At 48.6% G+C, this 12,656-nt stretch overlaps 1 protein-coding gene across 10 annotated transcripts in view; it reads right to left on the bottom strand.

Moving 5' to 3' along the window:
- The window catches only part of TOM1L2 (target of myb1 like 2 membrane trafficking protein), a 124,689-nt gene that overhangs the window by 49,730 nt on the left and 62,303 nt on the right, over positions 1 to 12,656 (bottom strand). For all 10 annotated transcript variants that reach the window (XR_010152973.1, XM_009432661.5, XM_016932313.4 and 7 more), the window contains 2 exons: positions 5,354 to 5,432; positions 433 to 582 (listed from right to left, as the gene is read on the bottom strand). Coding sequence is in view for 9 of the 10 variants with exons in the window: in XM_009432661.5 (XP_009430936.2) it covers positions 433 to 582; positions 5,354 to 5,432 (229 nt within the window). In the remaining variant the exon portion in view is untranslated. The remainder of the gene's footprint in view (positions 1 to 432; positions 583 to 5,353; positions 5,433 to 12,656) is intronic.

The following is a 12,656-nucleotide window of genomic DNA, read 5'->3' as shown; positions in this document are numbered from 1 at the left end:
CAGGGTCCAACGGAAATGTCATCTCCTCAGTGAAACATCCCTTAACACCATCCCCAGCCCCTTACCTTGCTCCGCCTGACCCAGAGTTGGCCCCTGCCCTGTGACCTCACCAAACCTGCACGTAGCTCTAACATGGTTCTTCCTACTCCAAGTTTTCTCAGAGGCCTGTTGAGGCCACCCTACCTGCCTTTGTGAGCAGCAGAGGGATGGCACCCAGAAAGCTTCAGGAAGGCTCTGTTAACTGGCTGGAGAGCCATCAATTAGAATTTCATTCCAGTGGGATGAGAATTTTTTTTGAAGTATTTTGCACCAAATATTTTAAATGTAGAAGTCTCCATTTTTTTTTCCTCCAAATGGTGGGAGAGCATGAGGACTCATCAATAAGAGATTCATCTTACTCTTCCAACAAATTGGGCAAGGGGTCCAACCTACCTGGATCAGAGCAAGCACTTTGTCCTGTACAATGGTGGGAGGGTTGTTCTTGGGAGATATAATTTTGACCAGAACACTGTCGATGAAATCTCGGTTGGCCACAAGGATGTGGAAGCGGTGGCCACAGTTCTTCACACATGTCTCCAGCACCTGATGTGGGGAGGGAAGGAAAAGGGTCACCCCAGTGGGAGCTGGAGAAGACACTGGGAACTGAGGAGTGCAGCTGAGTTTCCACCATCCCCTCTGTCTTGCTCCTAGATCAGCTTTCTGACACGTCTCCTCCAGAGCCAAACCTGCATGGCACACGCATTCCCACACTCCATTCTCCAGGGATGACAGCAGCCCCTTACTGACTGAAGTCTCCTGTCCCTGCACAATAATCAGGCAATTAGTTGGTAATTGAGGCACCAGCTTTGCATGAGAAGGATGCTAGTGTTTTAATGGGATCAAAATTACTGAGCGGTCCCTGAAAATTAGCATTTTAACTCCTCTCTCTGGGCCTCTGGGTATAAGGCATTAGCCAATGGGACATGGGCTCTGTCACAAGAGGAGGCTGCTATGACAGCTTGAATTGCTTAGTGAGTTACTGGCCCTTATATGTGAGAAAGCAAATGCACACACACATCCCCCACTCAACCCTGCTTCTGCAACCAAAATTGGCAATGACAAAGGATTTTCCACTCTTGACAAATGGTTTGTGGACCTCAGCTGCCAGGTGACTTTAATGTCCATGTTCAATTCAGACCCTGCCTGCTCCTCCCTTGTCTGGGAAAACGAGTGACACAGGCTTTAGCTGCTCAGAAAAGCCCAGCATACTGGTTCTGGCCAGACGGTCAGTGAGAGCTTGAACCTCAGCTCCACCACTTTCTCCCTGAATGGCCCAGGACAGATCTTTCTGAGCCTCAGCATCCTCATCTGTAAAGCAGAGATGATGAGCTCTCCCTTGCAAGATCGTTGGAAAGATTAGCAAGAATACGTTTAAAGCATAGGCCGGGCATAGTGGCTCATGCCTGTAATCCCAGTACTTTGGGAGGCCGAGGCAGGCGGATCACCTGAGGTCAGGAATTCAAGACCAGCCTAGCCAACACGGTGAAGCCCTGCGTCTACTACAAATACAATAACTAGCCAGGCTTGGTGGCACATGCCTGTAATCCCAGCTACTTGGGAGGCTGAGGCAGGAGAATCGCTTGAACCTGGGAGGTGGAGGTTGCAATGAGCTAAGATCACGCCATTGCACTCCAGCTCAGGCAACAGAACAAAACTCTGTCTCAAAAACATACATACATACATACATACATACATACATACATGCATAAAATAATGCACATAGCAAAGTATCCTGCATAGGGGAGGTGCCCAATAACTGATGACCATGATTACGTGATTACTGTTCAGAAGGCTGCTGTACACACGACGAAGGGGATGGCCTCTTATCCTCCCATAGGACAGGTATGTAGCCTCTTGGAATTCGGAGGTGCCAACTGGGAGTGCTCTGAACTTCCCAGCACTCTGTAAACCAACCCACAGGGTTACCTGGCCCTTCCCATGCCAACAGCCCCCAGTGCCACAGTCTACTAACTGGGGAATGCCTCCTCAAAACGATGTCACCAGCAACAGGGAACATTTCTGACTACCTCAGTTATTCTCATTTGCCCAAACTAATCCAACCACTGGTTAACTTCTGCAGCCATCCCACAGGGCTAGGTCCAAGCAAGTGGGCTTTACCTGGACAAAACATAGCCGTAAAGAAAGGTCCATAACTGGAACACTGACTGAATGCGACTATATGCCAGGCACTATGAGAGATCCTTCCATAACATATGGAGTTTTATCCAATTCTCACAACTAATTACTTCTCCTTAAGTGGACCTTAATATCCCATGTTTTAGAGTTAAGAGGTTTAGAAAGGTGAAGACATTGATCTAGGTACAAATTGTCAGTCAGTGCCAGAAGGAGCACAGGAGCTGTGATTAGCCTTCTCTGGAGCTCCAGTCTCCTCGCCCACCTTGAGGCCACAGGGCCATCCCTCCCTCACAGCTCTCCTCCAAGCAGCCACATCAGCTAAGAGTGCCTCAGATGACAGGCAACATGTGTTAGATTTATTGTTCCCCTCTTTGGTCCTTGAAATAACCCTGTAAGATGGGAATCATCCCATTTTAGAGATGAGGAAGCTGAGGATCAGAGGTACCATGTAACTTAACCTAGGAGGCCAAAGCTGGGACTCCCCATGCCAGGCAGCTCCGCAGCCAGCCAGAATCGTTCCTTGCCTTGCTGCTGGCTGCACCTTAGGAGGCCCCGGGTTCCTCTGGGCTTGCCAAGGAAGATTCTGGAGGTTAGCACCCTCAGGGCCTCTGAGTGACCACAGGTTTTACTAAGCCAAGGAGGCATTTTCCTTTCTGAGTCTCTGCTTGTGCCTGATTCTGGTAACCGTGAGGTAATTGGCATTCACTCTCTTGTAGTGATCCATGGGGGCACTGAAATGAACCAGAGGGGTTCTTTCTGTTCTCAAGGGCCTTACAGGCACCCTTCTCTCTAGGATTCTCTAAAACCTTCCTCCCAACTCAGGCAGTGGGGTGTTGGGGTCAAGGCAGATGGCAAGAAGTATGCTTTATTTTGTGAGAAGCAGGTGGGAAAGGTGAGGCTGCAATTATGAGTGGGGAAGAGAATTGGAAAAACAGGCATAGGTCTGAGGAGTAGAGCAGCCTGGGGCTCCACTCCACTCTCAGAGCAACAGTGGCAGGAACCACTGCCCGCCATTAGGGAATACATGCTTAGTTTCTCCTGCACAGCAGTCCTCAAGGTCAGTGTGTCCCAGCCTGGTCTTGGAAGTGCCCTGGACAGAGATGCATGTGCCACAGAGCAGCCCCAAAGCCTATCTGAGCAGGAGATCTAGGAGGTCCTCCCTGGGCTGGCAAGAGCCGCTTTAGGCCACCCTGCCAAACAGGACCCTGGCAGTTTTGTCCCTATAGGTTGAAAGGCATGAAACATACAGTGGTAATTTTCCAGAATGAAGCCAAAAGCCATGGAGAAAGTAAACGGGGCCTCTAAGCAATCAGAAGTGATGTTTAAGTCCACAAACGAAGACACAAGCAGAGAGCCCCTCAGGGCTTCTTACTAACTTATTTTGGGTAAATATTAACAATTTTGGTGGGTACAGATATGAAGTCCGGAGAGGGCCACAGGAAACAGGAGGACTGAAAGTGACTAAGAGAGTAAGTGAAGCCCTATCAGCAGACGTGAGACCATGCAAAGTGCACTAGGATGGGGCCTCGGTGTAGGGACGGCAGCCCTGCGCATTTCACAGGCCTCCCAAAGGCATGGCTGGGTTTGTAGTGAAGACCTAACCCACAGGAAAGGTCAAACAGTGTCCATCATGCCCTGCTAGAGGAAGGCAAGTAAACGCAGAGTTCACTTTAGAAAGATTTCCATCCAACACGATTACCATGAAGTTGGGTGTGTAAATGGAGAAGTTTTAGATAGCAGTAAAATTCCCTGATATATTAGAGCTCATTCCCTTGTGATATGAGTTATTGAAAGCCACTCGTTTTGGGCATCACTCCTGGTTTAGTGAATGCTGTGGCTCAAATTCTGAGAAAAAATAAAATAAAAGCTTCAACTCCCTATTTCTCAACCAGTCTTTTCTCCTTTATTATTCAAATCCCAATTCCCTGGCAGAACTCTCTTAATAAGTTTTGGGGTTTCGCTTGGGCAAAAAATCCAAACAGGTTCTCTGCTTTAAAAGGAAACATGGTTGTTTTGGATAAATAACCTACTATTTCAAAGCCCCAGAGAAGTCGACCTGGTGACCTGTTACAGTTTCTATTTTAAGAACTCACTGTGGCCCAGATTTTGCCACATCTGAAAAACTGTTAGTTCTCAAGACAGAAATAACACCTGAAGTCGTCTTTTTAAATTCTCTGACAGCTTTGGTAAGGGCAAAAATCTGGTCTGTTCCTTCCTGAAAAAAATCACTTGGCTGACTTTTTCAAGAGTCTTTGTAGCTATTTTCAGTTTTTACCCCATGCAAAAGACCACTTTATGATGGCAATCCACAGCTCAGTACACCTCACTAGCTGTGAATGCTGGGTAAACCTCCAGACCTCTCTGAGCCTCAGTTTCATCATCTGTACGGGGGAGGATAGTAAAATCTCTTTTGGAGGGTGGTTGTAAACATATTCATTAATGTCCAAAAAGTTCAGCACAGTCCCAGGCAGGGGCAGGTACTCAATAGGTGGAAGTTAACTTTTTTTTTTTTTTTTTTTTTTTTTTGAGACGAAGTCTCACTCTGTTGCCCAAGCTGGAGTGCAGTGGTGTGATCTCAGCTCACGGCAACCTCCACCTCCCGGGTTCAAGCAATTCTCCTGCCTCAGCCTCCTGAGTAGCTGGGACTACAGGCACCTGCCACCATGCCCGGCTAACTTTTGTATTTTTAGTAGAGACTGGGTTTCACTATGTTGGCCAGGCTGGTCTTGAACTCCTGACCTTGTGATCCTCCCGCTTCAGCCTCCCAAAGTGCTGGGATTACAGGCGTGAGTCACCGCGCCTGGCCAACATTTTTACAAAGAGGAAACTGATATCTAGAGAAAGAGTTGGTCTCAGTCTCAGAGCAGGCTGGTGACAGAAAAGGGACCCACCCAAAACCTTTAGCTCCTCTGCTCTGGGCTTCTGTACCTGACAGCACTGCACACACCTTATCTTCTGCTTGTATACATTTACCAAATTGAAGCTCACCACTCCCTGTTTCAGAGGACAGGAAAACCCAAAGGCAATACCAGAAGGCTTTGCTGGACTCCAGTGGCCCAGGCACCAAGCCATTCAGAGGTTGTGCTAAGTGGGCAGAGGGAAGGCCCTGTGAGGGGGGCAAGGCCAGGAGCAAGGAGTTCCCCAGATGACTTCTCTCCTCAAGGAGAATAGCACTCACTGTTAATGCCAGCATCACCTCTCTGTAGTTCCGGTTCCCGTTGAGCCGCTTCTTCAGGGCTCGAATGGCATCCTTTGGCCTGGAAAAAAGAACAGACATATAAAGATACTTACAATCCCACTTGAGGACACGATCCTACAGATATGTGAACTAGTATATATGCAAGAATATTTGCTGGCTGCAGCATGTTTGTAAATGTAAAAGACTGCGAACAAACTGAATGTCCATCAATACACAACAGGTTAAATTAAATCATTGACACAATGGAATACTATGCAGCTGAAAAAAAGAATAAAGAAACTCATGCACCAATATACACCAAACTCAAAGACATGTGCATAAAGTTCTTTGCCTAACAGTGTACAAAGCTTGCTATTAGTTGAGTTATAGAAGGAAAGCAAACATACATAGCACAGGTGCCAGCGTAGGGAAGAGACTCTCTAGAAAGAGCTATAACAACCTGGTAACTGTGGCTGCCCCTAAGGAAGGGAACCAAAGGCGGAGGGAGGTTTTTCACTGGACTGCCTTTTTGCAGACCTTTTGAATTCTGTATCACATGCAAGTATTATTTATTCAAAACCATAACTAACCCACTGGTGTGTGGGTACATAGAAGAGAGTTTTTCCAGAGAAACCACATGAGAGACACAGAAGAGAGCGTGCCAGGTCCTTGTGAGCCCTGGATGCCCGGCTCTTCCTGAATTCCATGGAACTCCTTTTCCCAGAGAAAGCTTAAGTGAGTCTCCTTAAAACCCAACAAGTTTTGTGTTTTTAGGTGACAGATCTGAGGTGGATTCCCAGATAAAATCTTGCAGAATTATAGACAGTACTCAGTTCACAAATGGGCTCTGTCCAAAAGTTGGAGTGGAGTTGTTTGGAAGTTGGAGTGAGTTCTTCCTTAATTACTGTTATACCTTAGAGTCAGGATTCCCAGGCAGCCCTCTAAGTATACATATTACATGTAGGTCTTGTGTCTAACATGTAATTTAATTTATTCTAACTCAGGATTCAACAAAGCTGTGGGCCTAGCAGCTGCCCCTGGCACAAAGACCCTGTGCTGACCTGACCCATCACCCTATGCTCTGGGGAGCCCTTAGTCCGGCTGTGGGCCAGCGCTTTGCTATCACACATGGGTTCCAGCCTTCCACTAATCTATGTGTCAATATACTGGTCTTTCCCAGCTTGCACGTTTGTTAAGTCAGGGATCTCCTATTCCTACAGTTTTAAAACATTTATACTCTACCAAATGAAAAGGCCTCTTCAAATGTGTATGAGGAAGTTGAGGAGGGGAAAGGGTTGATGCTCTGCTAATCAGCTTAATTTAAGAGAAACTGGGCCGGGCATGGTGGCTCACGTCTGTAATCCCAGCACTTTGGGAGACCAAGGCAGGTGGATAACCTGAGGACAGGAGTTTGAGACCAGCCTGGCCAACATGGTGAAACCCCGTCTTTACTGAAAAATACAAAAATTAGCTGGGTGTGGTGGCAGCTGCCTGTAATCCTAGCTACTCAGGAGGCTGAGGCAGGAGAATCGCTTGAACCTGGGAGACGGAGGTTGCAGTGAGCTGAGATCACGCCATTGTACTCCAGCCTGGGCGACAAGAGTGAAACTTCATCTCCATAAAAATAAAAAAGAGAAAGTGTGTCCAGCATTATGGCTCATTCCTGTAATCCCAGGACTTTGGGAGGCCGAGATGGGTGGATCACTTGAGATCAGGAGTTCAAGACCAGCCTGGCCAACATGGTGAAACCCTGTCTCTACTAAAAGTACAAAAAAATTAGCTGGGCATGGTGATGTGTGCCTGTAGTCCCAGCTACTCTGGAGGCTGAGGCAAGAGAATCGCTTGAACCTGAGATGTGAAGGTTGCAGTGAGCCGAGATCATGCCACTGCACTCCAGCCTGGGTGACAGAGTAAGACTCCATCTCAAAAAAAAAAAAAAAAAGAGAAAGAAAGAAAAAAAGTATAAGGAGCAAGGCTTCTAGAAGAACATTTTAAAACACCCTGAATCACCTGTTTCCCATTCCCAGCTTGACATATGGCTGCCCTGTAGGAATTCTTGGCCCCTGGGTCAAAGGGCTGATGAGACAGACACAAGGCTCCATGGGGACTGGGCCCAGGGCCAAGTATGTCTGCAGTACGGCTGCCATTTCCAAAAGGGGATGCTGATTTCTGCAAATATGGGACTTAACCGGCTCTCTGCTTTGAAGGCTGTTTGTGGCATGAGAGCTGATGAAATTCAGTGACTACTGGCCAACAGCATGGACTGATTTCCTCTCTCCAAGGCTCTGCCAAACCACCGCTGTCCCTGACCCACAGCTGCCACACCCCTCAGTCCTCTCTTCTGTCCTCTTGAACTTCCATGGAACAGGAAAATAGGAAGAGCGCCTGAGGGCTGCAATCATTTCTGGCTGGCAGAGGATCAGCACACTCAGGGCTCTCCTGGTGTGGGGGCCACGGGGTGGGAAATCAGACAGTCAGCAGCTTCCTGGATGAGGTTTAAAATGAAAATTCATCCATAGGCTCTGGGAAGTACTGGCCGAGAGTGATGGGTGAGCACAAAAGCAAGTATTTATCTCTCTCCCCGGGGGAGAAGCTTCAGAGAGGAGGATCAAAGTCATGTCAAAGGAATCACAAAGTTTCAAGAAGCTGCAGCAGATTAGATAGTGTGGAGTTGGAAACCAGGAGAAGAGACAGAAGCATGTGTCAAGAGCCAAGATGGAGCAGAAAGAAAGGATCAGGAAGAATCAGTGGCCTGTGTTGAGATGGCATCAAGCCCTAGCAGCTTTCAGGGGAAAGGTCAGGCTCCTCAGGCAGTGCTCACAGCCTCGTGATTTGGCCTCTGGGCCATGATCAGGCTCCTCAAAGTCTCCCTGGACCCTAGACTTATAAGAACTCTTCCCTGATCCCCAAACAAGCCTCCTGTCATCCCTCCAGCCACAGCCTTTGTATCTTTGTCCTTCAGCTTCAGAACTACTCTCTGGAAAAGCTTTCTCCTCATCACCCCCAAGGAGGACATGGCTGCCCCTCTTCTGTCACCCTGAACATGCCCTCCCCATTATTATCTTGCTCTATTGCATGTCTTCAGTTCCTCCTCTGTGCCCTCTCCAGCTTACAAGATAGAACACAAAGATTCTATGAGCTGAGGAGGGTCCAGAGATGGCCATGTAAACGACCCAGGTCGGGGGTTCCTCATGAGAGCTGCACATCAGAGTCACCTGTAGTACCATTCCCAAATCCACAAGCTGTGCCTTGATTGTGTAGGTCTGAGGTGAGGCCTGGAAAACAGAGTCTAAAACAGTCCCAGCTGGGTGCTGTGGCTCACGCCTGTAATCCCAGCACTTTAGAAGGCCAAGGCAGGTGGGAGGTCAGGAGTTCAAGACCAGCCTGGCCAACATGGTGAAACCCTGTCTCTACTAAAAATACAAAATTAGCCGGGCGTGGTGGTGCACACCTATAATCCCAGCTACTCAGGAGGCTGAGGCAGGAGAATTGCTTGAGCCTGGGAGGCGGTGGTTGTGGTGAGCTGAGATCACACCATTGCACTCCAGCCTGGGCGACAAGAGCAAAACTCTATCTCAAAAATAAATAAATAAATAAAAACAGTCCCAGGTAGGTTATTCAGTCAGCAACTCCTGGTTAATGCCTGAAGGACTGTCATCAAGGCCTTAGGCATCAGCATTCCTCAGGCTGATGGTGACCTCAGCTCTGGACATTAGGGAAAGCCCAAGGAGAGGCCTCTGGGGCAGTTTACCAATCTGCACCCACCAGGACCACAGCCTCCCATTGGTAAAGTATTGCACAAATACAAGAAGTGCAGGCAGCACTTCAGTGGCTGCGGCCAGGTGAGCCTGTGCTTGCATCCTGCATGTGCCCTTCCAAGCTGTGCTGCAAGGCCTTTGGCAAGTGACCAAACTACTCAGCCTCAGTTTCCTTAACACTGAAACAGGCTGTCACTACCATATAGAACTGTTGGGGGTAGGGGGCGCTGCTTGTGATGATGCACTGCAGGGCTGGACACAGGGCCTGCAGGGCATGGCACATGGCAAGTGCTCACAGACGGCAGACAGGGTAAGGGCAGTGAATCCACCAAGATAGTCACCAAGACTGGGCAGATAACTGACACCCAAATGAAAGTGATGACAAAAGTCATGGGCAATGGAAATCTTTAAAGTGAAATAGTACATCCACATAGATATAGTATGGATATGAAGATACAGTTATGTAGCCAGATACGTCATATATATTTACTCCTTTAATCCTTGTAACAACCCTATGAGATAGGTATTATTGGCAACCCCATTTTATAAGTGAGGAAACGGGACACAGACACAGGGAGATGAAGTAACTCACACAGGCTCACACAATAAGCAAGTGGTGACCTAGAATTGCTCCAGCCTGTGGTGTCCACCTTCCTCCCCTTCATCCACCTGCCTCATCTGGCTGATACCCTGGCACTCTGTAAGACTCCAGTCTGGTGTCACTTCCTCCAAGAAGGCTTTGCTGCCAAAAGTCCCAAGGCTGACCACTGCCACTGCACTAGTCTCCGTAGCTATATATAGCTTCTCTCTCTCTCCCTGCCCCCCACCCAGCACTCGTTATGCTGTGTTATGCATATGTTTATATGCCTGCATTCCTCATCAGACTGTGAGTACCTTAGAGACTTCATTCATTTATTCACTTATTTAACAAATATTTATTAACAGCTAATCAAATGCATTGTGCTAGGTGCTAGGGACAAAATGTTGAGTAACTGGCCGGGCGCGGTGGCTCACGCCTGTAATCCCAGCACTTTGGGAGGCTGAGGCGGGCGGATCACGAGGTAAGGAGATCGAGACCATGGTGAAACTCCGTCTCTACTAAAAATACAAAAAAAATTAGCCGGGCGTGGTGGCGGGCGCCTGTAGTCCCAGCTACTCAGGAGGCTGAGGCAGGAGAATGGCATGAACCCAGGAGGCGGAGCTTGCAGTGAGCCGAGATCGCGCCACTGCACTCCAGCCTGGGCGACAGAGCGAGACTCCATCTCAAAAAAAAAAAAAAAATGTTGAGTAAAACAGATGGAAATCCTGTCCTCATGGAGATCACAGCCTTGCGGGGGTTGCAGGGCAAGACAGACACTAACAACCGTCCCACAGATCTGTAAGTTTAAACTGTGATGAGCATCAGTACAACACGGGTTATGAAATCATATAACAGAGGACTTGTCCAAATCAGGAGGGGAAGGGGTTAGGGAAATGAGATTCAAACTGAGAGATCCAGTGAATGATGGGATCTACTTAGTGAGAGAGGTGACAAGAACAGAAGGGACAGCAGGTCAGAGGCCTTCAGGGAGGGCACAAAGGGGTGGGTGGGGTGCCCTACTGTCAGTCCAACTTGTGGGAGTTTCTTTCACTCAGGAAGAGATTATTATTATTATTATTATTATTTAAGATATGGGGTCTCACTACATTTCCTAGGCTGGTCTCAAACACCTGGGCTCAAGCAATCCTCCTGCCTCAGCCTTCTGAATAGGTGGGACTACAGGCATGAGCCACTGCACCTTGCTAGGAAGAGATTTTGAGACACCTCACAGCAGAGGCAAGAAGAAAACATTCTCAGGAATCACTGAGGTGCTCTCACTCAAAAAGGTAGCAACAGGAGCTTTAGCCACTTGAAGAGAAAGATGTGTGTGACCAGCCTTCTGGGAACTGAGGATTTGAAAAAGAAGGCATTGGCCCCTTCAGAATAAGGAAGCTCCTGGGGTTCCTGGGCTTCCTGCCCTCAAGTCATAGAGATATTTGAGCAATTCACTGGAAAATAAGAGTTGCCAACATATTTGTATATTGCTCAAACCTGTAGAGAATTTCAAGCTGGGCCCAGGAATATGGAAAATTCAAGGAGCTGAAAGATCAGCAGGGTTGAAGAGCTCAAAGTGGAGCTGCCGAGGGGTCTGGGGCTCCTCATGAGGGGCCTGGTTAGGGTTTTTAACCTAAGTGCCTGCGAAACCCCTGAAGGCTTGTTAGCAAGGGAGCAACTTGGTCATTCTGCAGCAGGAAGGGGTAGGAGGGAAGGGGTCGAAGCAGAGGTCCACCTCTAGGGTAAAGTGCAGACACCAGAGAATGCGGCACCTGACCTTGACTACCTTTCCAGCCGGATTCCAGACCCTCCCGCTCCCCCAATGTCACCCTGTCTATCCTAGACCGCTTGTATCCCTTGACACACTGGCCCTTTTGATGCCACCCTTGGCTAGGGGACACATTTCTCCTGCCATCCTGGAAGACAGCCCCTCCAGGAAGCATCGATACCCACCTTTCCCTCTGGGACCATGGCATCAGGGACAGGCCTTGGCCACAGCCCTTGCCAGTCCTGCCAGGTGAGCATTCAAGGGCAGGCTGGAACATTCACCTTGGCATCCTGTAGCTGCTATACCTCCACCCCTGGGGGTCAGTAAACATGGCCAGATGACTGGACAAGCAAGTGAATGAGTGGCGTGTTAGGAGGACGTGAGGAAGGTAGCCACTCGGAGCCCAGTGACGATGGGATTAGAGATGTGTAGTCCCTAACAACTATTTGTGAGTCACGTCTGTGTGCCAGGCACCAAGCTGATCACCTATATTTAGCTGGTGAAAATATGCCACCTTTCACCAAAGACTCCCACGTTTTCATCCAGTGCAGGCCACTGCCCCCAACTCAAGTTCCCTGTGCAGTTCCCTGTCACATCTTCCAGGAGCCTGGCTGGCAGCAAAGATCTACTCCTGATCTCTGCTCCCCAGCCTGCTCCACCTGAGGAAACAGCAGCTCCATCCCATGGCTGTTCAGGCCCCAAACCTTGCAATTTCCCTTGACTCTTCATTCCTGTCCTATGTCAGCCAATTCCATTGGCTCTACCATCTAACACATTCAGAATCCCATCACTTCTAATCATCATCTCACACCAGTATTACTGTGATAACCTCCTCACTGGGTTTTCTTTCTTCTTTTTTCTTTTTAGAGACAGGGTCTTACTCTGTCGCCCAGGCTAGAATGCAGTGACACCGTCCTGGTTCATCACAGCCTCGAACTCCTAGGCGTAAGCAATCTTCCTGCCTCAGCCTCGTACAGTGCTGGGATTGCAGGTGCACGCCACTATGCCAGGCCATCGCTGGGTTTTCTGCATTGTCTTTGGCCTGCCCCCAGTCAGGCCACTTTGAACACAGTAGACTGAGTGATCTCTTTCCAATAAGAGTGGGACCACACCACTCCTCTGCTTGAATCTCCAAAAAGGTTGAAGCCAGAGTTGCTCTGGTTCTACGTGGCCCTGTGTTATCTGGATCCCCAGTATGTCGGT

Source organism: Pan troglodytes, chromosome 19 (genome assembly GCF_028858775.2).
Source record: "Pan troglodytes isolate AG18354 chromosome 19, NHGRI_mPanTro3-v2.0_pri, whole genome shotgun sequence".
Taxonomy (NCBI): Eukaryota; Metazoa; Chordata; class Mammalia; order Primates; family Hominidae; genus Pan; species Pan troglodytes.
The sequence above is the reverse complement of the archived record's forward strand: the minus strand, read 5'-3'. Positions and strand labels throughout refer to the sequence as shown.